The sequence below is a fragment of the Ranitomeya variabilis genome, chromosome 4 (genome assembly GCF_051348905.1).
Source record: "Ranitomeya variabilis isolate aRanVar5 chromosome 4, aRanVar5.hap1, whole genome shotgun sequence".
Classification (NCBI taxonomy): domain Eukaryota; kingdom Metazoa; phylum Chordata; class Amphibia; order Anura; family Dendrobatidae; genus Ranitomeya; species Ranitomeya variabilis.
In genome coordinates, this window is record NC_135235.1 from 207,698,768 (window position 1) to 207,726,437 (window position 27,670).

The window sequence follows — 27,670 nt, forward strand, 5'->3', positions numbered from 1 at the left end:
ATCGGGTCGACATTGCAATAACAGACTCCGGGACCTGGGAAGGATGAGTATAGCTAGGTTTGTTCAATTTTTAAACAAACTGCAGCCTTGGAAGAGAGGTTTGCCGAAACCGTAAAACCCCTTTAACTACTATACTCTGAGGATTCGGTATATCATTTATTCTGTGTTACGCTCTTATTCTTTATCTGAAATTACAATATTTCATATACTCATTATGTCCTTCCTATAGGACTTGTCGACCGTTTCACAGCCATCAATTCTATCTTAAGTAGCAGATATGCAAAGCACTGCGGGTGCAGCACCGGAGCACATCATCGCGGCCCGTCTGCACCGCTACGTACAGTCATAAAGCATTTACAAAGCGTATCAGCCTTCTCCACGTCTTCAATTTATTTCAATATTATCCATTTCGCATTCCCCGTCCTATCTGATTACAGACGACCCACAAGCTCCAATACATCACCATTCGGTTCAATGGGGGATTAGTGGGATTTGTTAACCACAAATTATATGACAAGAGCTCTCCGACAAGACGAGAGCTCTCCAAGAATAATGGATCAAAGTGTACGGCGGCTTTGAGTTTGTCTTCTAGTACAGCCACGACTGATTGTTTTTATTCTATATAGATTTATTCAGAACAGATGTGCTGGAGAGCTTCAGAGAATTGGATTTTCAAGGCGTCCATATTTCATATTTGCCTTGAGATTTATTAAAGATTTGTCAAGGCAGACTGCACGAGATTTGTTACTTTGATTTTTTTTTTTTTTTTTAAGAGATACTACAGCACTAGAAGAATTGTGAACTCCTGATAAAATTCTGTCTGCATAGAACCACCACCAGAGGGAGCTAAAGAGCACACAATGTGTACACAATAGTAGTGGTCAGGATAATGTATACCTCCGTCTGTACGATGTCCCACGCGTTGGTCAAGCCAAGATTTCCCTCTGTCTGATAGAGTGATAGTCCTTTCTTTAGATCTTCTTGTGCATATTTGTGGAACTGGGCAAGAAAGCAAAAAAAAGTGTGGATTTCAGTATATGACATCACCGGGTTCTTTCTAATATTGCGAGTCACATGCAGTTTTTTATTCAGGAACATGTTTCCATAAAGTGCCCACTTTTCGATGGGGTTTAAAAGGTTATCCTTAAAAAAAAATAAGTTAACCCTATTGCTTACCTCTGCTGCATTCAAGGTGGAGCTGCCAAGCCCTGTCCTCAGGATTGGTGGGAGTCCTGGCTGTTGGACCCCCCAGCGATAAGCAGGGTAAAGCCATACAGGGGCCTAAGAGGTAAGGGGGCCACTGCCACCTCTAAGGCAGTTGGAATCATATATTGTTCTTGCATAGGGGCTCTTTCCTGTCTGTGTCCGCCAGTGCCACAGGTCAATGTTGGCAAAGGCCCACCAGTAACATTGATTCTTGGGGCCCACTTTTCAGCTACATACAAAAATAACCTGACCCCAGTACACAAATTTACTTTTGCTTCTATGTAATATTAATTTGGCTAGCTTGTTTAATGAATGAGAAGATGATACATTTTTCTCCAATCAAGTATAATAGCACTGCTGATCAGCACTGCTTCAGAGCGGCCCACCGGAGGATTTTCCGGTTCTCCGGTTGGCCAGTCCGAGCCTGTTTTATTTCCTCGACGGCAGCCCTAATTTCTGCACCGGATTAACATTTTGCAGAACTAATGTTGAATCATTTCATAACGCCAAAGGATTCCGATGCCAAGCGTTTCCTCTGGGTATCTGAACGACTGAGATACGCTAAATACGTGAAAAATATTGGCAACTCTTTTTATAAGCCCATTTTTTTCCGCAATATTATCCACCGTGTCACATCTCGTAAATTTGACGGCTGAATGAGATCTTTCACATATGGATTTTCAAGGGTCATAAAATGTCATTTCGTTTCAGAAAATAAACGTTTCAGCGCTCACATTGTCGTTGTAGGTGAAGAATAGCACCATGCTGATGATTTCCAGGAGGAAGATGATCAATAGCACCACGAAGAACTGACGGGGAGACAAAAGGAGACATTTTTATCCATCCGTATGCATCATATGTTACATCATTATCACAAGGGTTACATTAAAGTCACTTATGGATCTGCCATGTTTGCACTTTGTACAGCGTAGAATTGCAGATACTAGGGCAGAATACTAAATTGTAGGGCAGTGAGAATTTTCTTCATTCAATAAACCATAGGACCCCATGCCGATTTAGCATTGCACCTGCTCTAATCCCTGTGCAGCAGCACCTCCTTCATTTTCACGAGGGTCCAGACTTCTACCGATCACAAACAGAAGACAAATTCTACGGATATGCCATCATTTTATGAGATGTCGTCTGTATTTGCAATGAATAGAAGTTTAGCTGCAGTACCCAAGAATGGCCACTATGCGGTGTATGGAGCAGAGCTTTTCCGATACCATATACCATGAACTTTCGGCAGTGGCACCGGGTATCGGCTCATCGATGCGGTTGCCGGATATTAAATTCCCACCAATCTGATACTAATCTTCAGGATAGGACATCGATATTGTAGTCCTGCATAACCCCTTTAATTGATGGCAAAAGTATAGACTGATAGGATACTGGATAAAAAAAATACTTACAGTGAGCAAAAGACACCGGTGTTCCGTCACGGCACCAAGGCAGCCGATGAAGCCCACCACCATTATCACTGATCCGGTCACCATGAAGAGGCTGGCTGCGGAAAGTGACGGAAAAGAAATGGAGAGGGTGGCAAACTTTCCTTGGGTGACTGCCAACCATACTCCAACTCCAAGAATCCCACATCCTCCGAGCTGCGGTAAAAGAAAAACAATCTCAGAAACAGCAGTGCCGAAAGTCAATCACCACCATGGATAAATTATATAACATACCAGAGGTGTACTTTAATAAATGGGGCTAAAAATCATTTTTGTAATTTGGTTTTATTAAACATTTACTAAAGTTTGCCTTCTGCAGCCTCTGTTGTTCACTGTCTATTGCTGGCTCCAGAATGAGTTAACTGAGAATCTGTCAGTAAGCTCCAAGGAGAGAGTATCTAATCTTTGTATCTATCTTTTTCTATGCTCCTTTTAGCTGATTTATGACCACAACAAAGAGGGTTGCAAAAGCTATATGGTGCAACATTTTCAATGAAACTGACTTGCAAAAATTATGTTTTACTAGCCCCAAATACATGCATTTAAATAAAAAATATATAAATTGTCCCCAGAGGTGGACAACCCACTTAATCTCGGTCTCTGTACATCACACAATGCCCGAGTCTAACCACTGCACCCGGAGTTAGTCTAACCCCCGTAGATGCCACGGTCACTTACGGCAGCGGAATTTAAGCAGTTGGAAATGCAGTTCTGACGGTATTGTGGCAGCCAGGACCCCACTGAAAGCCCCCATAATTCTACAATGAGCTGCAATAGTACTGTACTGCAGTGTATAAGCAATGGCAGGTTCAGGTCCCCGTAATAAAAAAAAATGTAAAAAAATAAATTAAAATATGCGTTGACCACCTGGGACCCCCATCTCTCCTTTTTGCAAATGTTTGCATTTTAAAGTGTTTCTAATAAATTGATTTTTAGAAGATCCATGCTGGAGATTTTTTCTTTTTTCAAAATCAAAAGTAAAACTAAAATATCAGAATTGCTGTTTTTTTTATAGATATGATTTCTCCTGGAAGTCCGTTTTACAGTTCAGGAAAGAGAGGGGAGAGCGAGAGAGAGAGAAGGAGGGGAGAGAGGGGGAAAGGAGAGACATTGAGGGGAGAGAGACAGAAGGGAGAGGGAGGGGAGAGAGAGTGAGAGAAAGAGGGAGGTGAGAGAGAGAAGGAGGGGAGAGAGGGGAGAATAACATGGAGGGGAGAGAGACAGATGGAGGGCAGAGAGAGTCAGAGGGGAGAGGGAGGGAGGGGAGAGAGCAAGGTGAGAGGGAGGGAGGGGAGGGAAGAGGGAGGGGGGAGAGAGGAAGGGGAGAAGGAGGGGAGGGAGAGGGAGGAGAGAGCGAGAGGAAGAGGTAGGTGAGAGGCAGGGAGGAGAGAGAGGAGAGGGAGAGGGAGAGAGAGAAGGAGGGGAGAGAGGGGGAAAGGAGAGACATGGAGGGGAAAGAGACAGAAGGGAGAGGGAGGGGAGAGAGAGCGAGAGAAAGAGGGAGGTGAGAGAGAAGGAGGGGAGAGAGGGGGAAAGCAGAGACATGAAGGGAGAGAGAGAGACAGAAGGGAGAGGGAGGGGAGAGAGAGAAAGAGGGAGGGGAGAGAGAAGGAGGGGAGAAAGTGGGAGAAAGAAGAGAGAGGGGGAGTGAGGAAGGGAGGGGAGGGAGAGATGGTGGGCAGAGGGAGAGAGCTGGAAGGCAGAGAGAGACAAAGACGAGAGGGAGGAGAGCGAGAGGAAGGCGAGGTCAGGGGAGAGAGATGTAGTGAAGAGGGAGGGAGGGGAGAGAGGGAGGGAGGAAGGGGAGAGTGGGAGGGGAGAGAGAGGGAGGAAGGCAGTGGATAGAGAGAGGGGAGAGAGAGGGAGGGTGGAGAGAGAGGGAGGAGATCGAGGGAGGGAGGAGAGAGTGAGGGGAGAGGGAGGATAGAGAGGGAGGGAGGAGAGTGAGGGGAGAGAGGAGAGAGGGAGGAGAGGGAGAAGAGAAAAAGGGAGGGAGTAGAGAGACGGAGTAGAGAGGGAGGGGAGAGAGAGAAAGAGGAAGGTGAGAGAGAAGGGGAGGGAGGGGAGAGAGAGGGGGGAGAGTGAGGGAGAGAGAGGGAGAAGAGAAAAAGGGATGGAGGAGAGAGAGAGGGGGGAGAGCGAGAGAAAGAGGGAGGTGAGAGAGAAGGAGAGGAGAATAACATGGAGGGGAGAGAGAGATGGAGGGCAGAGAGAGCCAGAGGGGGGAGAGCGAGAGAAAGAGGAAGGTGAGAGAGCTAGGGGAGAGAGAGGGAAGAGGGAGGGGAGAGGGAGGGTAGAGAGAGAGGAAGGGGAGAAGGAGGGGAGGGAGGAGAGGGAGGAGAGAGTGGGAGGGAGGAGAGAGTGGGAGGGAGGAGAGGGAGGGAGGATAGAGTGGGAGGAAGGAGAGAGAGTAGGAGAGAGGGGAGAGAGGGAAGGAGGGGAGAGAGGGGGGAGAGAGCGAGAGAAAAAGGGAGGAGAAAGGGAGGGAAAAGAGGGGAGAGGGAGGGAGGGGAGAGAAAGATTTTCCATCTCCAAAGTTCAGGTCCCTATTGAGTTTTATGGGATTCAGGTTCAGGTATAGTTCTGGCACCCGAACTGAATTTTGGACTAAAGTTTGGTCGAACGAGACAAACTCGAACTTCCACAGATCCGTTCATCCCTATTTTTTGGTTACTTAATCCCCCAAAAAATTGAATAAAGAGATCAGAAAGTAATATGCCCCACAAAATGGTAATAATTTTGCCAAAAAAAAAGGCAATGATTAAAACGCAGAGGAGCTGAATGGGACTCTGTTGACCCCAGGGGCCAAATAAAGCTGGAGGTGCCCGTCCGAATGCTGAATCTGAAATAGGGCCACACCTAGCGTATACCACATGTAATGGTGGCACCTCTGGGACTTGAGTGCAATGGCTCTCAGTACCCCAATAGTTCTACCGCTGCAGGATCCTAACATGCCCATGTATTCTACCCGAGCTTCTAGAGACACAGCAGCTTTGTGCCAATTTATGCCCCAAAGACCAGCGGCAATCATAAAAATTATATTCAGCAAAATGTATGCAGAGCTTGAAGGGTATAGCTGTGAATTTCATGCTTCGGTGAACACACAGTAAACTTAATAAACACCTATCGAGCTTCCAGCGCCGCGAACAGTAATTCTAATCAGCCTTCCTGCGCCATTTCCAATATTTTATAATGACTGCCTGGTGATTATTTCAAGGGAAAAAGCCATTACCAAGGGGCTTTTAAACCATTTTTCTTTTGCGGCTTTAAAATTTAGGAGCAGCAAATTTTATTTTAGTTTCTGTTATTTATTTATTTTTTTTGCAATTTTGCATAGTTAACTATAACGCTCCTCCTAAAAAAGAGGGGATAATTAAAGGGAGGCTGCACCTAAAGTGAATACATGTCAGGAAAGGAAAAATGTATTATTCTCATTATGCAGAGAGAGAACAAGGGATCATATTGTATATAGCCGGAAAGGAAATATAAAAAAAGTCTTGCATTCGTTAACAGACCCTTTTATGCTCAGAGGTGGAACTTAAAGGGGTTATCTGGCAAGTGCAACATTTTTACAAAATGTTCAGAATAGGTAATAATAATTAAAAAAAAGAAGCCCTACTCATCTCGGCAATCTCACCCCCAAAATTTTCCTTCTGATGATGGTAAGTCCTCCACCTGACTTTACTTCCTGCTGCAGCAATGACTGCTTGACACAGAGACATGTGATCACTACAGCCAATCACTGGTTGCAACAGTGACCTGTAACAGCCTGTGATTGGCTGCTTCAGACACACCTCCCCTGAATAGTGACATCCTTGCTATAACAGGAAGTAAAGATGGCGGGGACTGTTTAGCTTCAGAGCAGGAGAGATGAAAACTAATGGAGAATAGTGGGTAAAACTTATACCCCTTTTAAGGTTTTGTTCTCCAATGCAAAATTTGTAACAGCCCCCCCAGTGGATATAAATGATTTAACAAGCCAATTAACTCTATAGCTTATTCACAACACCCCTGTGCACTCAAAGTACTAGAGATACATAATACAGACCCCCAGTGGATATAAAGGGTTAATGAGCCAATTGCCTCTGCAGCCTATTGACAGCACCCTTGTGCACTCAAAGTACTAGCCATACATATTAATGAACCTCAAAGGATATAAAAGGATTAATGAGCCAGTTAACCCTGCAGCTTGTTCACAGCACCCTTGTGCACTCAAAGTACTGGAGAAACATAATGATGAACTCCAAAGGATATAAAAGGGTTAATGAGCCAATTAGCTCTGCAACTTGTTCACAGCACCCTTGTGCACTCAAAGTACTAGAGATACATAATAATGATTCCCAGAGAATATCAAATGGTAAATGAGCCAATTATCCCTGCAGCCTATTCTCAGCACCCTTGTGCACTCAAAGTACTAGAGATACATAATTATGATTCCCAGAGGATATAAAAGGGATAATGAGCCAATTAGCTCTGCAGCCTATTCACAGCACCCTTGTTCACTCAAAGTACTAGAAATACATAATAATGATCCCCAGAGAATATAAAAAGGTTAATGAGCCAATTAGTCCTTCAGTATATTCACAGCACCCTTGTGTCCTCAAAGTATTAGAGATACATAGTACTGCTACTAAAAATAATATTACCTAGCAGCAAATAACATGCTTATTGATGGTTTGCAGTCAAGATTTTTTCCTACAATGTAACATGAAAACAAGCAATACAGAAATAATAGGTGCTGAAGATGTGCTTTAAAGGGGAAATGTTTTATAGTCAACATTAAAGGGCTGTGCTCCTGAACTTCCCTCCATCTTCAAAAATCATCAAATGAAACAGACGTTTGGTTTCCATGACTTGATGTGTTTGCAGCTGTTTTCACCCACTCACTCTTCAAGCCGAAGTCCCCCAAGAGTTAAAGCGGTTGTTAGATTGTCAATAACAATGTAGGAAGATGACAAAGCTCAGGACCTGCTAATCGCAAAGGTAGCCTTAATGAATGTATTAGTCCTCTCCCACCATTCCAGAATAAGTAGGCATCTCTGAAATTAGGGAACCACACAGGACATTCTCCTTCAAGGGAAAGTATCAACAGAAAATATCTAGCTTAAATCAGGTTTTTCTGCTATATGATTTCTTTTTTACGTTTTATAATTTTTTTTGTATTTCTCATATCAGTTTGTATTAAAAACAAACAAGCAGAAATCTTCCAATTTTCACATTGGTCACTTGGCCTAATTACTACATAATTTTCGATACAGAAGACTTTTTGGCATTTTCATTATCATCCCAGACAGCATTACAATGAAAGCTAATATGTTTATATTTAGTAAATGACACAGAATCTAGCATTCACAATAGGTGATGTCACAGCTCACCTCCACCTCCTCCTCCTCCTCCTGTGCAATGACTGATAACACCTCTATATACAGTAGATAACACGGGATCCACTATTCACAAAAGATGATGTCACAGCTCACCTCCTCCTCCTGTACACTGACTAATAACACTTCTATATACAGTAGATACCACAGGATCCACCATTCACAATTGGTGATGTCACAGCTCACCTCCTCCTCCTGTACAATGACTGATAACACCTCTATACACAGTAGATAACACAGGATCCACCAAACACAATAGGTGATGTCACAGCTCACCTCCTCCTGTACAATGACTGATAATACCTCTATATACAGTAGATAACACAGGATCCACCATTCACAATAGGTGATGTCACAGCTCACCTCCTCCTCCTGTACAATGACTGATAACACCTCTATATACAGTAGATAACACAGGATCCACTATTCCCAACAGATGATCTCACAGCTCACCTCCTCCCCTCCTGTACAATGACTGATAACACCTGTATATACAGTAGATAACACAGGATCCACCATTCACAATAGGTGATGTCACAGCTCACCTCCTCCTCCTGTGCAATGACTGATAACACCTCTATATACAGTAGATAACACAGGATCCACCATTCACAATAGGGGATGTCACAGCTCACCTCCTCCTGTACAAAGATTGATAACACCTCTATATACAGTAGATAACACAGGATCCACCATTCACAATAGGGGATGTCACAGCTCACCTCCTCCTGTACAATGAATGATAACACCTCTATATACAGTAGATAACACAGGATCCACCATTCACAATAGGTGATGTCACAGCTCACCTCCTCCTGTACAATGATTGATAACACCTCTATATACAGCTTTAGCGATGTGGCGCTGATTTCCTAGTAATCAGTATTTTCCTTCATATTTTTTCTTAAATGAACCCTTTTTTTTCAATGTTTCCCGGCATGATATAATTAGAGCCGCCCACCACACCGCGATTACAAACCCTGCATGTTAATTGAGAGGCTGTGCGTGAAAATATCGTAAAGCAACGGGACCATTCGTCTTTGAACATTCCGACCGCTCAGTATTTGTATTGGAAGATTATAATTAACCAATTTCTTTTGTTTCCTTGGTTACATTGAATTTAAGGTTTTATGTGAAATTGTAAAACTTTCTGGAGAAGGAAATTATTTTATTACAAAACCTTGAGTTTGTAATTCACTCAACTCTTTCCGTAACTTCAAAAGACTTGAATGGGGAGAGATTTGTGCGGACCCTATTGACTTCTATGGGGTACATCAGACCTTCCATCATGAATACTTAAAATGTATCCATAAAAAAAGCCATAAATGTCCCACAGATGACCCTCTTACCTCTGAGACACGGAACGTTTTTGAGAACGATGCTCCATCTCATGGCCGCTGGGAATGGAGAAGTGGTTGGATATACTCGACTATGTATTTACTTCTATGGGAGTTCCAAAGAGAAAGCTAAGCATCCTGTGTGTCCATTTTTGGAATTCCCATAGAAATTAATGGACAGAGTCTGCGAGGGCACTTATTCTTTTTGATGCTTTGCTTTTTTTGCTTTCTTTGTATGTATTATTTTACGATGCATATAAATTTTCATTTAATCTTCATCATCATTCATTTAATCTTTCATATAATCTCTGCACAGGAAGTGGGGGTAGGTCCTTTTCTTTCTGCAGGAAGTGGGGGTAGGTCTTTTTCTTTCTGCAGGAAGTGGGGGTAGGTCTTTTTCTTTCTGCAGGAAGTGGGGGTAGGTCTTTTTCTTTCTGCAGGAAGTGGGGGTAGGTCTTTTTCTTTCTGCAGGGAGTGGGGGTTGGTCCTTTTGTTTCTGCAGGAAGTGGGGGTAGGTCTTTTTCTTTCTGCAGGAAGTGGAGGGAGGTCTTTTTCTTCTGCAGGAAGTGGGGGTAGGTCTTTTTCTTTCTGCAGGAAGTGGGGGTAGGTCTTTTTCTTTCTGCAGGGAGTGGGGGTTGGTCCTTTTGTTTCTGCAGGAAGTGGGGGTAGGTCCTTTTCTTTCTGCAGGAAGTGGGGGTAGGTCTTTTTCTTTCTGCAGGAAGTGGAGGGAGGTCTTTTTCTTTCTGCAGGAAGTGGGGGTAGGTCTTTTTCTTTCTGCAGAAAGTGGGGGTTGGACTTTTTCTTTGTGCAGGAAGTGGAGAAGAGTCTTTTTCTCTGTACAGGAAGTAGAGGCGTGTCTTTGTCTCAGTACAAGAAGTGGGGGCAATTTTTTGTGTCTCAGCAGAAAGTGGGGCAGGTCTTTGTTACTGTTCAGGAAGTGGGGGATGTATTTGTCTCTGTTCAGGAAGTAGGGGCATGTATTTTTCTCTGTTCAGGAAGTGGGGGCATGTATTTGTCTAATCAGAAAGTGGGGGCAAGTCTTTGTTTCTATACAGGAAGTGGGGCAAGTCTTTGTTTCTGTACAGGAGGTGGTGGAGGGTCTTTGTCTCTGTACAGGAAGTCGGGTGTTTGTCTCTGAACAAGAAGTTGGGGCATGTCTGTCTCTGTACAGGAAGTGGGGGAGGGTCTTTGTCTTTATGAAGGAAGTGGGAGCGCGTCTTTGTCTGAGCAGGAAGTGGGGGCATGTCTTTGTTTCTGTACAGGAGGTGGGGGCAGATGTTTGTCTCTGAACAGGAAGTGGAGGTGTGTCTTTGTATCTTGACAGGAAGTGGATGCAGGTCTTTGTCTCTGTACCAGAAGTGGAGGCGGGTCTTGTTTCTAGACAGGAAGGGGTGGGTCTTTGTCCTTGGACAGGAAGTTGGGGATCTTTTTATCTGTACGGGAAGTGGGGGCGGGTCTTTTTTCTGTACAGGAAGTGGGTGTGTGTCTTTGTTTCTGTACAGGAGGTGGGGGTGGATCTTTGTCTCCGTACAGGAAGTGACGGGCAGGTCTTTGTCCCTGTACAGGAAGTGGGGCGCTTTTTTGTCTCTTTGCTCCTGCTCTCCTGTCTGTCAGGACAGGTTTGCAGTTTGGTGCAGGTAAGCCATTTCATAAAGTCAGGTGCAATACTTATTGGCAAGTAATGAGGAAAAAAAAAGTTCCAGCACTAATAGTGCTGGTAGAATGCTAATATAAAGGATGCGGCTATTCAAAAAGAGTGTATGGCAAGTTGCAGAGCAAGAGACTCAGAACAGTTCCTGCACATAATAGACTGGCAGGTGCAAAAAAAGCAGCAGTTTTAACTTGTCGTGGGGGACAAGGACAGCAAAATTATGTTTTTCTACAGGTTCTATGTGAAAAGACAGCCACAGTTTAATAACTTATATTTCATAAATATATTTTAATAATATAACAATTCTGAATATTTACTCACCCAGAAGATGAGGTTGAAGATGAACATGGTGATTTTGATGCAGAGTAGGCACCCACGCGTCATACTCATTTTCTTGAGTTCTAGAAGCAAAAGAAAAGAGAGATCCAGATACAGGACAATAACTCTGTTCTCCTTTTTGGTCTCCCCCGATGTTTGCTCTTCTGGATTAGACTGTACCCCGCTGAAGGAACAGCTGTCCGCAACCCCCCATCGGCCCCTGTAGACTCCTTTCCATCGAGCTTTCCGACCCCGGGGTGGAGAGCTCTGACTGTAACTGGGGTCATCGCTACTGGACGTTTGCATTGTCTCTGCCTTAGGCTAAAATCCTACTGTAGAAAAGTCTCTTTTAAGTTTCAGTCCACGGCACAGTTCACAATAGCTGAGCTTTTCCCTTGTAATTATATAGAAACACTTATTTCCATTTTTTTCTTCTATATATCCAGACCAGGATTTCCTATAAGAATGTTATGGCTCCTAAACATGATTTTTGTCCAAAAAAAAAAAATATATATATTTCGGGAAAAAAAAATCCAGCAAGTAATGTACAGAGAACGCCGGAAAGGAGTCAGCGCTCCACATCGTCGAGTTCTGTCTGCACCAGGAAGCTTACGCTTTAAGGGAAGAGAGCCATGAATTATACATATTGGAAAAGTGAATATATTTAGGCTACCACCGAAAGAGGAGAAATAACATTGCTGTATTAAATATGATCAAATTCTAATCATTACCGCCTTTGATCTCCTACACTAGTTTGTAGTACACCCCCTGCTTGGTGGTTGACAGCCCACACTAATTAGAGTTTTCGGTTTCCACATACCCCTGGGCCTACTTTCATGTTATCTCTTACAAGTATTAGATACAAAGGGAAGTCAAAAAGTACAAAAATACTTTGAGAAATAGTTAAGCAATGCTAAGAAATACAATGAAGGTTTCGCAGGTTTCATCATAGGGGAAGAGGTTATGATGGACCTTTGATGAAGCCTTCAAGGGAAACACAAAGCTTCCTCTGCCTAAAAAAAATAGATCACAGAGTTTAGCTCCTATTAACTTTATCTATTTTACTGCTGATATCTTGTTTCCTCACAGGTCAAAGTGGAAGCAGAGACATCCACATTCAACATGACCCTTTTAGATCAATGGCACAGCTCCACGGGACAGCCAGGAAGAGATAACCAGATGGTCATTAACAACAAACAAAGAGCAGATATCTATTATTGCATCTTTTAATTTCCGAGGGGCTCCAGTTAAAATGTCAGCAGAAACTACTTAAAAGCTGATAAAGCTGATTCCGAGCTTACCCATATTTCTAAAAATCTGAGGTCCGGAAAAGGAACAAAAAAAATCTCAATAGAATTTCAAATTAACATTCAGTATCCCTCCTCTACATGCTAAAGTTTATAAACCTGCCCTTTAGAAATGTCTAAGAATGAACAATTGAGGTCCTCAGTGGGGTATGCTCCCCGTGTAGGTCCTTGGCAGGAAGTATGGAAAGATATTCTTGCCCCTTGCAGAGTTCCTGGCAGATATAATGTAACCCGCCAAAACTAAGTGTACAGGAAGGAACTCCAAAAGATCTAATGTAACCCTCCAGAACCAAGTGTACAGAAAAGAACCTCAAAAGATCTAATGTAACCCTCCAAAACTAAGTGTAGAGGAAGGAACCCCAAAAGATCTAATGTAACCCTCCAAAATTAAGTGTACAGGAAGGAACTCCAAAAGATCTAATGTAACCTTCCAGAACCAAGTGTACAGAAAAGAACCTCAAAAGATCTAAGGTAACTCTCCAAAACTAAGTGTAGAGGAAGGAACCCCAAAAGATCTAATGTAACCCTCCAAAACTAAGTGTAGTGGAAGGAACCCCAAAAGATCTAATGTAACCCTCCAAAACTAAGTGTCGTGAAAGGAACCCCAAAAGATCTAATGTGACCCTCCAAAACTAAGTGTAGTGGAAGGAACTCCAAAAGATCTAATGTAACCCTCCAGAACCAAGTGTACAGAAAAGAACCTCAAAAGATCTAAGGTAACCCTCCAAAACTAAGTGTAGAGGAAGGAACCCCAAAAGATCTAATGTAACCCTCCAAAACTAAGTGTAGAGGAAGGAACCCCAAAAGATCTAATGTAACACTCCAAAACTAAGTGTAGTGGAAGGAACCCCAAAAGATCTAATGTAACCCTCCAAAACTAAGTGTAGTGGAAGGAACCCCAAAAGATCTAATGTAACCCTCCAAAACTAAGTGTAGTGGAAGGAACCCCAAAAGATCTAATGTAACCCTCCAAAACTAAGTGTAGAGGAAGGAACCCAAAAAAAATAAACTACGGTATGTCTTTCTTAAAAAAAATCAATAACCAAAGAGAAAGCATAAAAAGTGATAAAATAATTCATGCAGGATACAATTTTGGATGATGGTGCTCCAACATAACTCTAGACCGAAGACCAGTAATATCCAAAAAGATACATATGCAAAAATATCTTTCTATGAAGACATTCTACGAGCTGTAAAATATGGATCTCTCGGGAAATAAGAAAAGATATGAAAACTAATCAAAACGACTTACGGTTTGTAGGACTATGATACTAGAAGACAAGGTTATTACTATGCACAAAACTTTATGCCTAAAACTTAAAAAAACCTTATACTTTAAAACTATACGACCATTCGTGGTTGGAGGAAGCTATTGTTCAACTAATAAGGAGAAGACGTTATGTTAAACATCCAAAGTTGTAGGAGGTTAATTGAGATAAAAGAGGGTGATAAAGAGAAAAAAACAAAAACAAGAAGGAGTTTCCAAAGCAGAACTAAAGTTGTGAAGAAAGTCAAAGAACTTGAGAAGTCGAGAAGCAAGACATGATGGATAGGGAAGAGGTGAGGAGGTTGTGTTTTCCCAGTGTGCTCCTTATTTAGCTTCCACTGTTTAGATATTTATGATGAAGCACTTGATGGATAAAGTCCTCCATGTGTGGATGGTCCTCATGTGTAAGAGGATTCTAGGTGGGGTGCCAATTTTTAATGTGCGGTCTTCTTCTTGTAGGTTCTTTCAAAAGAACATAATTTCTTAGAGGGGTACGAGCTCATGTTCTCCGCAGAGGTGTCCGCATAGTCCTTTGTCAGCTCCAGGGGGACAAGCAGACCCTCTGAAATGAAAGCTTTGCTCCTCACGTTGGGATCACCAAGGTGATGCCTGGTACATTGCAGATGTAAAAGAAATAGTCACATTTTAGAAGCTGTAGGATACTTCTAAATTGAGCAAGTTCTAAGTAGACGTCCTTTAAGACCATGCAAAGAAGAAAAAAAGATTGAGAGTTGCAATCAATGAAAAATATTAATCGAGAGAAACCCTACAGGGGGCTAAGACGAGCAGACGGGATGCAGAGCAGAATTGCAGGCAAGGGTTGCAGTAACAGTATGCATCTTGGATGGATTGTCTTGTCGTCAGAGGATCTTTTTCATTGTCTGTTCTGCATTCTCAGCAAATAACCACTTTCCTCTTTTTTCTCTTGGAGTTTGCTTTCAGACCCTCCAGCTCTCAGCGGTTGAAATCTTCAGGGAGCTCTGTACAGTCCAAATGCACTTTCCAGATGCATCTCATCGGTAGGCTCATGAATCCCATTATTAGCAATTAGAAAAAAAAAGGAATTCCGATTATAAGATCCGCAGGAATCTGTGCAACATCAACGATGTATCGAGGAAAAGAAAAATGATAACAAAATAAAATAAAAAATCCTTCCAGCGCCGACGGCTTGTGATGTTGATCCTTACGAGGCACCGAGGTAAAAGGAAAGTGGGGGGAAGAGGACAAGGGGGGAAATATTGGTAGTCAAGGCACAGAGAGGGTCATGGATGTGAGAGGAGGGAGCAGCGGATGAGGGAATTGGAGAGACATCAAAGTAGATATGGGGAGAGAAGAAGAATCTATTCAGAGAGGAGAGAGTGTGGGTTAGAGCGGATAACTGGGACAGATGGGAAGAGACGCAGGCAGCCTGGAAGGCTCCTGTATATATACATGGAAAAAAAAGATACTCAAAAGAAAGTGGAGCTGAGTGCAGGGCTGGGATGTCACCCTGCACTGCAATGCAGCAACTTGGACTTTTGATGGGAAAAGCAGCAAAAAAAAAAAAAAGAAATCTTGCACAGCCATAGGGTCAGCTGCTCCATTGTGGGGCTGCCATCCTACAATCACAGACAGATGGAAGGTGACAGACGCAATATGGGCCGCTATGTAGATTATCATCTGTCCCTGTAAATCCCAAAAGTAGGAAAGTGAAGGCTCTTGATGCATCACGCTCCTCCTGACTAACGCATTTTGTGCTGCAATGTCGGAGGGTTACAATGACCTCATTAGCGGGGGATAGAGGGGCCACCACTTCCACCTATTGTTTCACGTTGCCAGTCTCAATTCTTGAATAGTATCAATTACGTTATTTTTTGTTTTTTTGTGGGCCCTTGAATGGCGCCCTCTTTGCTTTACTATTTTTCCTACTTGTGTTCACGAGCAATAACTTTTTTCATTTTTCGATAGAGTTGTATCAAGTCTTTTTTTTTGCTGTCTTTTTTACCATTACGATCTTGAGTCTTTTTTTTCCCCCATTTTTGCCATAAAACAGCAATTCTGCCATTTTGCCTTTTTTTTTATTTTGGTGTTAAATACTCTGATGAGGCTGTGACTGTCGGGTCGGGAGTGCAGCGGCCAGTCCTTGGTCCGAGATGGGACCAATTTGCATAGATGTCGGCATGAGACCTTAGGATAAATTTCAATGTGTGGACACCTCCCGGAAGAGAGAAGGATCAGGAATGATGACTTACTCTTGATACTTTGCCCTTCTTCTTGTCTACATAGGAGATAAGTAGCCATCTGGGGTTTATAGCAACAGCCTGCTCTTCTCTCCCCATTGAAAACTGTATGGGATAGTTAGGGCAGATAGCGTAGTAGGTATATGGGCAGTTCAAAAGGGGTACTTACACTAGATGAGTCCAGTGTAACCCTCCGCAAGCTTGTAGCAATACAGATAAATTTAGGAATCTGGGCACCAGACATCCTCATTCGATAACTTTATTAGTACAGAAAAATCACAACGTTTCGGCCGTACATGGCCTTCATCAAGCCATAAATGCATATTTCTCTTTTTTTATGACTTGATAAAGGCCCTGAAAGGCCAAAACGTTGTTTTTTTCTGTACTAATAAAGTTATCAAAAGAGGACACCTGGTTCCCAGGTTCCTGGATTTCTCTAGACCCTAATGGTGGCCAAACGATTTAGTGAGATGTGGGTTGATGGTTGAACAACTGTCGAATAAATGATCATCTGGTGAATGATCATTTCAAAGAAGCATCTTATGCATATTGACCCATATTGACATCTACAGTCATTCAAACCGGCCATAAATGTTGACGGACGTTCAAAGAAAGGCAAGATGGCAGATGACGGTGGATAAATTATTACTTTTTGTAAGATTTCCCCTAAAGAATGTTCATTATGGTAGAAATCATCCTTTTTATCAACTTTAGTCTAATTTGGATGGACACCTTTGGTTTTGGAAAACTGTGAAACTCCCCATCCAATTTAACCCCGACCTAGAACATTAATGGTTGGCCAAAAAAATGTAACCAAAAACGTACCCTTTGTATAAAGAAGCACTCCAAGAACGATATCAAATCCTTGCTTGTTTTTTGTTCGTTCCTTCCGTGGTGACGTACTGGGTAATCCATCTCGGGATGTTTATTTTAATTTACTCAGGAAAAGACGAATAGCGTTATTAACATTCATTGTTATAATCTGGTATTAGTTTTACAAACTGGCTGACAGACTCTTCTCTCCATTGCAGCGTAATAAATGCCGATATAAACTCCTATTACTGACGGAGATATTATCCAGGGAATGAGAACCAGCCGCGGCAACGTCAAGCTGAGCAATGGTTTCTTTACTAGGCCGGCTTGGACATATCCCACCTGCAGGTGACGTGCTTGTCTCCATATAAATATTTATTCTCCCGTATTCTGACCAACATTCCCTGAATTGTCCGCGAGGTTCTGTTTTCATTGGACGAATGAGATATTAATGGTTTGGAATGAGTAGCAGGACAGCTAAATGTATGTACGTGACCATGTAGATGTCTGCAGCACATCTGTAGGACATGTGAAATTCCAGACATAGAAATCCATGTCTTAGGGTTAGGATCAATAATGTGACCTCCAGAGACCTCCTGACCTTCTTGGGAAGTGGACCTTCAGACTCCAGGTTAGCCAAACAGATCTTGTGGTTTGCAGATGAACTCAATTAAAAATGTTCCTTAGATCCACATTTCTTCCATTGTCGAGGTCCTATTGGGGTCTGGATATAAGTGTAGACTTTGCATATTCAGTAAGGCCACTAACTCCTCTACCATCTTCCTTGAGACACGTCAGACGATTGCATTAGTTTCCGATGATTTAGTTTTAGATTTTCTTATAAAAAGAATGCTGCCAAGGCGGCTCATGGAAAAGAGGACTCATAGGCTTATGGAAAACAGGGCCCACATGCTTCTGGAAAATAGGACCCACATGCTCCTGGAAAACAGGACTCACAAGCATATGGAAAACAGGACTTAAAAACTCATGGAAAACTGGACTCACAGGCTCATGGAAAAGAGGACTCACAGGCTTATGGAAAACAGGGCCCACATGCTTCTGGAAAACAGGGCCCACATGCTTCTGGAAAACAGGACTCGCAAGCTCATGGAAATCAGGACTCACAGGCTTATGGAAAACAGGACTCACAGGCTTATGGAAAACAGGACTCACAGGCTCATAAAAAACAGGACTCATAGGCTCATGGAAAACGGGACTCAGGCTTATGGAAAACAGGACTCACAGGCTCATAGAAAACAGGACTCACAGGCTTATGGAAAACAAGGCTCACGTGTTCCTGGAAAACAGGACTCACAGGCTTATGGAAAACAGGACTCACAGGCTTATGGAAAACAGGACTCACAGGCTCATAAAAAACAGGACTCATAGGCTCATGGAAAACGGGACTCAGGCTTATGGAAAACAGGACTCACAGGCTCATAGAAAACAGGACTCACGTGTTCCTGGAAAACAGGACTCACAAGCATATGGAAAACAGGACTTGAAAGCTTATGGAAAACAGAACTTACAGGCTCATGGAAAATAGGACTCACAGGCTCATGGAAAACAGGACTGACAGGCTCATTGAAAACAGGACTCACAGACTTTCGTTAAAAGTGGGGGGAGCATAAAAAGACTCACAGGCTTTCTCGATGGGTGGGAGAGGATGCAGGACTCACAGGCTTTCTCAATAAAAGGGCGGAGGACGTAAGACTCAGTAGTGATGAGCAGGATTATTTGGCTATGCTCACCAAAAAGAATCTGTTCTTTTGGATCTAAAATGAATCCCTTGCAGGTGATCATATGTTTATGGTAAAATCACTGCAGTTTGATGAGGTCAAAATTTCCATTAGCAGCCAAACAACATCAATTTAGCCCTCAGTGAGAGCCATTTATAAAACTGCATGTGGCTCTTGCTTGGGTGCCCACTCCCATCACTCACAGAAGGGAGCCAGCTCTTGGGTCATAGGCTTTCGCTGTGAGTGAGCAGAAACAGCAGGATTCACAGGTTTTTCTCCGTTACGAGGGACAAAGAAAGTAGGACTCACAGGTGGTTTGGAGAAACAAGACTCATAGACTTCCTCAAATAAGGGGCACGGGGAGCAAAATGAACATTCTTTCAATATGATCAGGCAAAGAAAGTAAGACTCACAGGCTTTATCTATGAATGAGCAGAAGAAGAAAAGCAGGACTTTTTGTAATAAAGAATTTGGGGGGAAAAACCTCACACACTTTATCAGTAAGAGTGGAAATAGGACTAACAGTTTTTCTCTATAAGGGGGCAGGAGCAGCAGGACTCACAGGCTTTCTGTATAAGTGGGTGGACCAGGAGCAGGACTCACAGGCTTTCTCCATAAGAGGGAAGGAGAACCAGAACTCAAAGGCTTTCTCTATCAGTATGCGAGGAAGCAGGACTCACAGGCTTTCTCTATAAGTGGGTAGGAGAAGCATGATTCACTGGCGTTCTCTATAAGTGGGTGTGGGAAGCTGGACTCACAGGCTTTCTCTATTAGTGTGCGGGAAGAGGGACTCACAGGCTTTCTCTATGAGAGGGCAGAGGAAGCAGGACTCACAGGCTCTCTCTATGAGTGGGTAGCAGAAGCAAGACTCACAGGCTCTCTCTATGAGTGGGCAGAGGAAGCAGGACTCACAGGCTTTCTCTAAGAGAGCAGTGGAAGCAGGACTCACAGGCTTTCTCTATTAGTGTGTGGGAAGAAGGACTCACAGGCTTTCTCTATGAGAGAGCGGAGGAAGCAGGACTCACAGGCTCTCTATGAGTGGGTAGAAGAAGCAAGACTCACAGGCTCTCTCTGAGTGGGCAGAGGAAGCAGGACTCACAGGCTTTCTTTATTAGTGGGGGGAAGCAGGACTTGTGGGCTTTTTCTATGAGTGTGAGAAAAAAGGAATCACGGATTTTTCTATGAGTGGGTGGGGAAAAAGTAATCATGGGCTTTCTCTAAGTGTGGGTAGAAGAAACAAGACTCACAGGCTTTCATTGTTAAAACATGGAGGAAGCAGGAATCACATACTTTATGAGTCTTGACAGCAAAGAAAGTCTCTGTCTCTATCCTATGATGGTTTGGGATAAATTACAGAGACATTTTACCATTATAATGCTGGTGGAAGAAAGAAGCAATCAAAGTCACTTGAAATGCATAGATCAGTGGTAAAGTTGACACGTGAATTTCCATTACAGAAGGTGGTGCTGAGCAATATTACATATTAGAAGGGGAAAATTCCTACTGAATATGTGACCAAGTGGTATATTCACTGGAATATTATTATATCGATGGTCATACGACTGTATAATAGTATGTGCAGCTGCCATCAGTTGGGTAGACAAATGAGGGGACAAGCTTATCTCATAGTTTTCCGGAGATGTAACCTGTACTTTCTAAAGGTTTTATTCTCTTTTTCACAATTAAGCACAAAATTTAGTTTCAAAGTTCAAAATAGAATTTGTAAACTAAAACTTACTAACCCCCAAATCAACCTTGTAAACTAGATCCAACAGCCAAAAAAAAACCTATCTGAGCAGATTGACCCCATGCTGGTCTCACATTTCATATCCAAACTAATCACGCTCTGGAAGAAAACATTAGGCGCACTACGGATGATTGCCCAGCTGCCTGTAATCTTCAGTCTACTTTCCGTCAAGGGATATTTTTGAGCATATATTAAAATGCCAAAGCTAAAATGTCCTTTTTTTTTTTCTAACCAACTTGTAGACCTTTCCCACAAATCAGCAAGCCCGACTTCATTTTTCTGTAGGCCATATGACTCATAAACGTAAAACACATCTGCACATGAGAAGTTCATAGTTTCCGAAAAACAGGCACCGATAGTGGAAGGAAAGAAATAACCCATAAGTCCACCCATAAATGTCCTGTCTACAGTCCAAATATGTTCAGCCAGTTGACCAGGAATAATGGTTAAAACCAGTGGGTGACGCCGGTAGACCACCGCGCTACTACTGGAGGCCCATGCAATGTCAGCACTTCTGGTCTGCAATGGGGGAAGGGTTGATATAAAGGCTGCTCTCCAGTGATGGGCCAAGCATAACCAGGCAAGGAAGCACTTATTCTGTGTTTGAAGGGTTTTCCAAGCATGGTTTATGACCATCAATGGGAAAAGATCATAAATATTGATTGAAATCCGACCATTATGAAGCCCAGCAATCCCAATAACAGGACAGGTTTAGTATCGTTCTCTTGGGGGGGAGCAGGTTGAGCGTAAAAGCGCTGCGGAATAGGTTAGCGCTATATGAAAAAAAGATTATTATTATTATACATGGTCTTCTACTATCAAAATAAATGTGAGCTACAAAAACTGTTGGGAGTTTTTACAGGTGTTTTCTGGAATGAAAAAAGAAAGAAGGAAAGGAGAGAGATAGAGGGAGCGAAAGGAAAAGAAGAGACAATGAAACAAAAGAGAAAGAAAAAAAGTATAGAAATAAAAAATAGAAAAGAGAGAAAAAGAAAGTCAAAGTGAAAGAAAGAGAGAATACGAAGAAACTAAAGAAAGAAATAGAAATAAAGAAAGAAAGAAGTTAAAGAAAAAAGAAAGCCGAAAAAGAAAGAGAAAGAAGACAAGAAAGAAAAAGAAAGAAATAAAGGAGAAAAATAAAAGAAAGAAAGAAAAAGAAAGTAAGAAGAAATGAAAGCCAAAGAAAAGAAAAAAGAAGGAAAAAAGAAAGAGAAAGAAAGAAGGAAAAAGGCAGAACGAAGAAAAGAAAGAAAAAGAAAGAAGTAAAGAAAAAAGAAGGAAAAAAGATAAAGAAAGATGAAAACAAAAAAAAAGGACAAAGAAAAGAAAGAGAGAAAGAAAGAAGAAAGAAAAAGAAAGAAAAAAAGATCACATAAGAAAATGAGAAAAAAGAAAGAACGATGATGCATTAAGTACAGAAGATCAATGCACTGTCACAACCTGCCCCAGTTCTAAGCTTCTTTCTCACCATTGGCTTCTTTGACATTTTACTTCTCGAATAAAACACCGGTCATAAAAACTAACTTCTGACAATGGGAATGACTTTCAGAAATATAAAAATTTCAAGTCTCCTCTTATATTAAAAATGAATCCTGCAAAAAAGTTTTTTAAATTTTTCTTACAGGGATTGTAATTTTTTTCTCCAATATAAATGGTATCCTTATAATAAAAGCTTCAGTTGGTGCCAGCTACCATTTCAGCTAAGCACGATCCCAGAATAGCACTACTGTGAAATCGGTGCAATTTATCAATAAAGACGTGAAGCCTGGAGCTGGAGAACCGAGCTCATCCCCTACCCTCTATCACTCCCCGCCAATGTCGACGTTTAGTCATAGATCACACTACCAAGAAATGTATTAATTCCCCCAAAAAGAAAGGTTTACCGTGATCTTGATAAGAGGAGTCTGTCACTGGGACAGCCGGCTTTAAAGGGCATCATCCATCACTTCGACAAACTTCTCTAATTTACAAGATGCCCTTAAAAAGGTAAGTCAATGGGGCCAATTGTAAATCCTACACTAGGACCTAAAGGAAGTGAGGGCTCTCTGACCTCTAAATGAGATCTCTTAGGCAACCAAAAAGATTCTCTTACGTTCTTGTGGACCCACTCAAAATTCTCGATGGCCAAGGGAGTTTGGTGTTTTTAGGGTGGTATAGATTAGAAAGTTACTCAAGTTGCAAGAACAAGACCACAACAGAAAACATTTAGGGAGATCCTTGAGAATGAGCATCTGGACTTTGCTAGTGTTTCTGTCCTACACCACCTGGGAAAATAAGATGAATAGCATCACTGATTCCACCTCGAAATGCATGATTAAGGAGGTTGTCCAGGTTGGAATGGTCTACAGCATTATACCCAACATTCCTAACCCCTCACCGATCTTTGTTTACTGGTAACCATGTGTCAACTGGCTGTGGAAATGATTAGTCAACACCATTGAGGTCACCACTGCAGTCAGTCAGATGAAAATCAAGTGAGTAAAGATGCAGACCTGGGAAGTATCGACACAAAAACACCAAGGGTTGGAAAGGTGATCTTAGTTTTGTATATTAGACCATGGAAAACTCTTTGCTAAAAAATATATTGGATTGGACAACCCCTTTAACCTGCTTCACAACACCAGACTATCCAATATTCTGAAAATGCCTTGATCAGGGGTGTCCAACCTTTGGACCAAGGGCCGAATGTGGTCCAGCATGGCTGTTAATGTGCCCAACACAGATTTCCAGTGGGCTGTAGTGGTTATTTGCATTGTGGGCCGTCAACCTAGTCTTTCCAGCCGCTGACCTTTTAATTTTTCTGCAGTAAACTGTGTGTGCGCGTAGTCTTCGGTAATGGACGCTGCCGTGGCACACGCAAAACTTGTCCAGCTCTGGCCAGTTCTAGCGGCAGGATGTTGGTGATGTAAGTGCTAAGCTCTCCTATCCCGCTTCTGCCATCACAGTTCCCTAGCACCTGTAGCTCTGCATCTCGAGGATCTAGGTGAGTCTATATACAGCACTCTTAGTGTATCATCTGATGTATATAGCAGTCCAATGCCTTCTATGTTATGTATATACAGCAGTCTTAGTGTCTCCTGTGTGATGTATATACAGGAGTCTCAGTGTCTCCTGTGTGATGTATACATAGAAGTCTCAGTGTCTCCTGTGTGATGGAAATACAGCAGTCACCGTATCTCCTGCCTGATGTATATACAGCAGTCTCAGTGTCTCCTGTGTGATGTACACACAGCAGTCTCAGTGTCTTTGTGTGATTTATATACAGCAGTCTCAGTATTTTTTATGCGATGTATTTACAGTCTCAGTATCTTGTATGATGTATATACAGCAGTCTCATATGTAATGTATATACAGCAGTATCAGTGTCTACTGAATGATGTATATGCAGCAGTCTCATGTCTCCCATGTAATGTATCTACAGAAGTCTCAATGTCTCCTGTGTGATGTATATACAGCAGTCTCAGTGTCTCCTGTGTGATGTATATGCAGCAGTTTCAGTGTCTCCTGAGTGATGTACATACAGCGGTCTCATGTCTCCCATGTAATGTATCTACAGCAGCTTCTGTGTCTCCTGTGTGATGTATATTCAGCAGTCTCAGTGTCCCGTGTGATGTAAATAACGCACTCTGAGTGTCTCTTGTGTTATATATATACAACATTCTTATGTCTCCTATGTAATGTATATACAACAGTCTGTGTCTCCTGTGTGATATTTACGCAGCAGTCTCAGTGTTTCCTACGTGGTGTATACACCAGGCTCAGTATGGCGCTTTATTTTACATTTTCTATATTAGTTATTACAATCTTGGGACTTGCTTGATGCTTTTAAAAGACTCTCTGAATGGGTAAATATTTTTTTATCTGTGGTGGGGAAATCACAAAAATGATGCACAGACCTTTTTTTGCTCACCAGCTTTCGTTAGTGTTTGTGCATTTAATGTACAGCCCAAGACAACGCTTCTTCTTCCGATGTGTCCCGGAGAGGTTAGACACCCCTGGCTTAGATAAACTATCTTTGCATCCCACAGTGATCCACATCCCACAATATATTAAGTACTGAGTTATGGCTGCGTAAGAAAAAATTATTGTTCTTATTATTATTGCAAAAAAAGTTACTTTCAGAAAAAATAAGAATTATATAAAAATCATCACCATCTTAGAAGAATTACTTCAAACGAAGTTATTCACTTGTGTTACTTGGAATTTCCTTTACATCATATTCTCCAGTTGTTAAATGACTGAAAGTCTTCTGACATTGAGCACATTTCTTAGTCGTCAGTGGTGCTGGGAGGGTCCCACATCTGTATAAACATTTCACAGTGACCATGATATAGCACAGGAATCCGGAAAACTAATGATTACAAGTGGCGAGAGCTAAATCGGGCTTCCTGAAAATGTCCATGTAAATTGGCATAAAAAGTTCTCATATGACTGACTGCAAGCAATTATATCCAAGCCTTGGTTAGAATTCAGAAGATGGACACTTCAGACCAATGCGGCAACCAGGACAATAATATTACTAATTTACATTACTTTTAAAGAGGACCCGTTGTCAAAAATATGTAATTTTTTTCTACCTGGTGTTCTCCCGAATCCGGCGATGTTTTCCATTTCTTTCTGCGCCTTTCCGTTCTTGAGATATGGTTCCCTGTTCTCTGTATATAAATCTGGACTTATTATCCAAAGGGGAGTGGATGGTCTTGTAGACCACACCCACTTGTCTACAAATGATCATTTCTATCCATGGAAGAGGAGGCAATATCTCAGGAATGGAGAGGTGCAGGAACAAAAGAAAAACATCACCGAATTCAAGAGAACAACGGCATTTAGACCGGGTAAAAAAAAGTACATATTTATAGCAAGTGACAGGTTCTCTTTAAATGGATAACAAATGTCCCTTTAAGCTTTCTGTAACTCAGCTATTTATATAGAAAATTGATATTACTGCAAAGCCAAATGTAACAGCTCATCATGGAAGTCACTTGCCATCTTAGAAGGAGCAGAAATTCCAAATATTCAGGATTTATTGTGGAATCTCAAAAATAAAAGGTGTAGTCAGATGATAACGGTATTCTGCTGGCCCCTAACCATTGCCTAGAAGCAGAAGGGGGGTGGGGAGGCAAGCTGTTTGGCTACTCTCGGTCACAATATTTCTTTCTCCCAGGTCTAGAATTTATAAATAGCCCCTTTAGGTGCAAAGAACTCTGATCCAAATGTCGAACCCCCACACTGATCCTAATATGCCATTAACGTCTCTCATTAGGATAGCGATCCTAATATGCCATTAATGTCTCTCAATAGGATCTCCTCTCATATCTCAGCTCCTCTGAATGTAACAGGAAGAAGGACAGTGTAAGATTCAAAAACACCCAGGAATAATCCTGTTGCTTAGCAACCATGGAACTGATTCTATAGGTAGAACATTCTATTTACTTCAATCAATTTTTACTGTCTCAGTGAGAATCAAGGAGGGAGGGGGATTGGTGCCGAAACAGCGGAGCAGGGTTGTCAATGCTGTTGTTAGGACGGCTTGGGCCCACTTCTGCTCCGCATGTTGAGGTCTTAAGTTATATACATTTTTTAATATTATTAATGACTTTTCTTAAACATGTATTTCACATTGTTAGAGTTTTGTCTTAAAATATTGACGAATGCATTGCCCAGTGACTAAAAAGCAGCCCCCCCTAATAAAGGATCAATTAGAAACTACTCAAGCTATTAGATATTTCTAACAAAAAACCTAAAGGGAAACTGTCACCAGTTTTTGAGTCTCAGATCACATGCCAGCACCTTTATCTGCTCCTTTGCTGCATTCCACAAACGTGTCTATCATCTCCTGACTCCCCCTGTATATCCCCAAAAATACCATTTTAATTGCTCCCATGCTGTATGTGAGGATGGTCCGTCCCCGCTGCGGGGTCTGTGCCTCCTCTCTGATCCTAATTGCCGTCCTCCGGCTTTGAGTAATGTTGATGACGTGTCCTGCCTCATCCACATAGCAACACGAAACATTGCGCCTGCGCAGTAGCCTCTTTGCAACGTCACTCCGGTGAGGAAGGAAGAAAATTGTTGGAGCTGGAATAACATTAGATACAGTTTGGCCCAAAAATACCTGCTCCAAACTCAGCCTCCACCATTGGCATTCCCCCAGGCCAAAAGGGAATGCTTTCCGGTGACTAGTTCCCTCAGTGCAGTTCCCTGGCTGACCTGGGGTAAGTGGTGGCGCCGGAGAGCCGATCCCTGCTGGGTCATTCTCTTCCCTCCCCAGAGGTGAGTGAAGTCGACACACCCCTTCCCCTGTGCGATCCGTCACACAGGGGAAGTCAGAAGATGATAATGCAGCACAGGAGCGGATAAAGGTGGTGGCATTTGTTCAGAGACCAAAAACTGGTAACGGGTTCCCTTTACATATGGTAGAAAGGAAAAAAAAATATTGACTGTACTGATCTTCAACTGCTCTCATGCAACCACTTTCTAGGTTTCCCGCCTGTCTCTGTATCCTGGCTATGACCGAAGACCAATGACTGGTTGCAGTGTGCCGCTGAGGTCACATACATCATTGCTGGAGGCCAGGAGACAGAGGCCGACGGGGAACCCAAGAACCAGTTGAACAGATGCGGCAAGGGTTTGGTAAGGTGAAGTAGTTAGTTATATAATTATACCTTTGGAAGATTTGGGTAAAAATTTTTAGGGTGCTGGGCAAACCAACCAATCAGCAACTCATTAGGAGATAAAATGAATGTCTGAAAGGAATAGGAAGGTATGGTGGTAAGTGGTTGGTATTTTGGAGAGGGGATTCCATTAATTGTTCATTGCAGCCTGATTGCAGTTGTTTGGAGCAATTTACGAAATTTTTTTACTTGCGGCACATAGACAAATCTCCCACTGACAGTGTCTGCTGTATCAGCTCGTTTCTTCACGTTCTCTATCTCGGCAAGAAAGATATTAAAACAATTTGGCCTTTACACCCCTGATATCCTTTTCCAGAACAGGAACTTAACAATAGGATTGTGCCATTTATCAGATATTGCACAATATCCTACATCCTAAAAGCCCCAGAATCTCGATGTTAATCGGCCATGACAGTGTGCTGTGCAAAGTAAAAACCGTATCTCCTGATAAAAAGTCTGGGAAGTTTTATCAGTTCCTTGACTTTATGACAAGCTGAAATTTCCCTGTGACAGTGGCGTTCATGGGTTGCCAGCACCCAGGGTAAGGCAATTATTGCCCCCCCCCC

The 27,670-nt window shown here is 42.3% G+C and overlaps 1 protein-coding gene across 3 annotated transcripts in view; it reads right to left on the minus strand.

The window, feature by feature from the left end:
* The window catches only part of LOC143770288 (tetraspanin-4-like), a 113,603-nt gene that overhangs the window by 36,146 nt on the left and 49,787 nt on the right, over positions 1-27,670 (minus strand). For 2 of the 3 annotated variants that reach the window (XM_077259772.1, XM_077259773.1), the window contains exons 2-5: positions 11,345-11,424; positions 2,619-2,810; positions 1,941-2,015; positions 898-999 (exon numbers count right to left, since the gene is read on the minus strand). In XM_077259772.1, the coding sequence (XP_077115887.1) occupies positions 898-999; positions 1,941-2,015; positions 2,619-2,810; positions 11,345-11,413 (438 nt within the window). In that variant the 5' untranslated portion in view covers positions 11,414-11,424. Of the gene's footprint in view, positions 1-897; positions 1,000-1,940; positions 2,016-2,618; positions 2,811-11,344; positions 12,121-27,670 lie in introns of those variants that run through there. The other variant, XM_077259770.1, reaches the window with a different exon arrangement.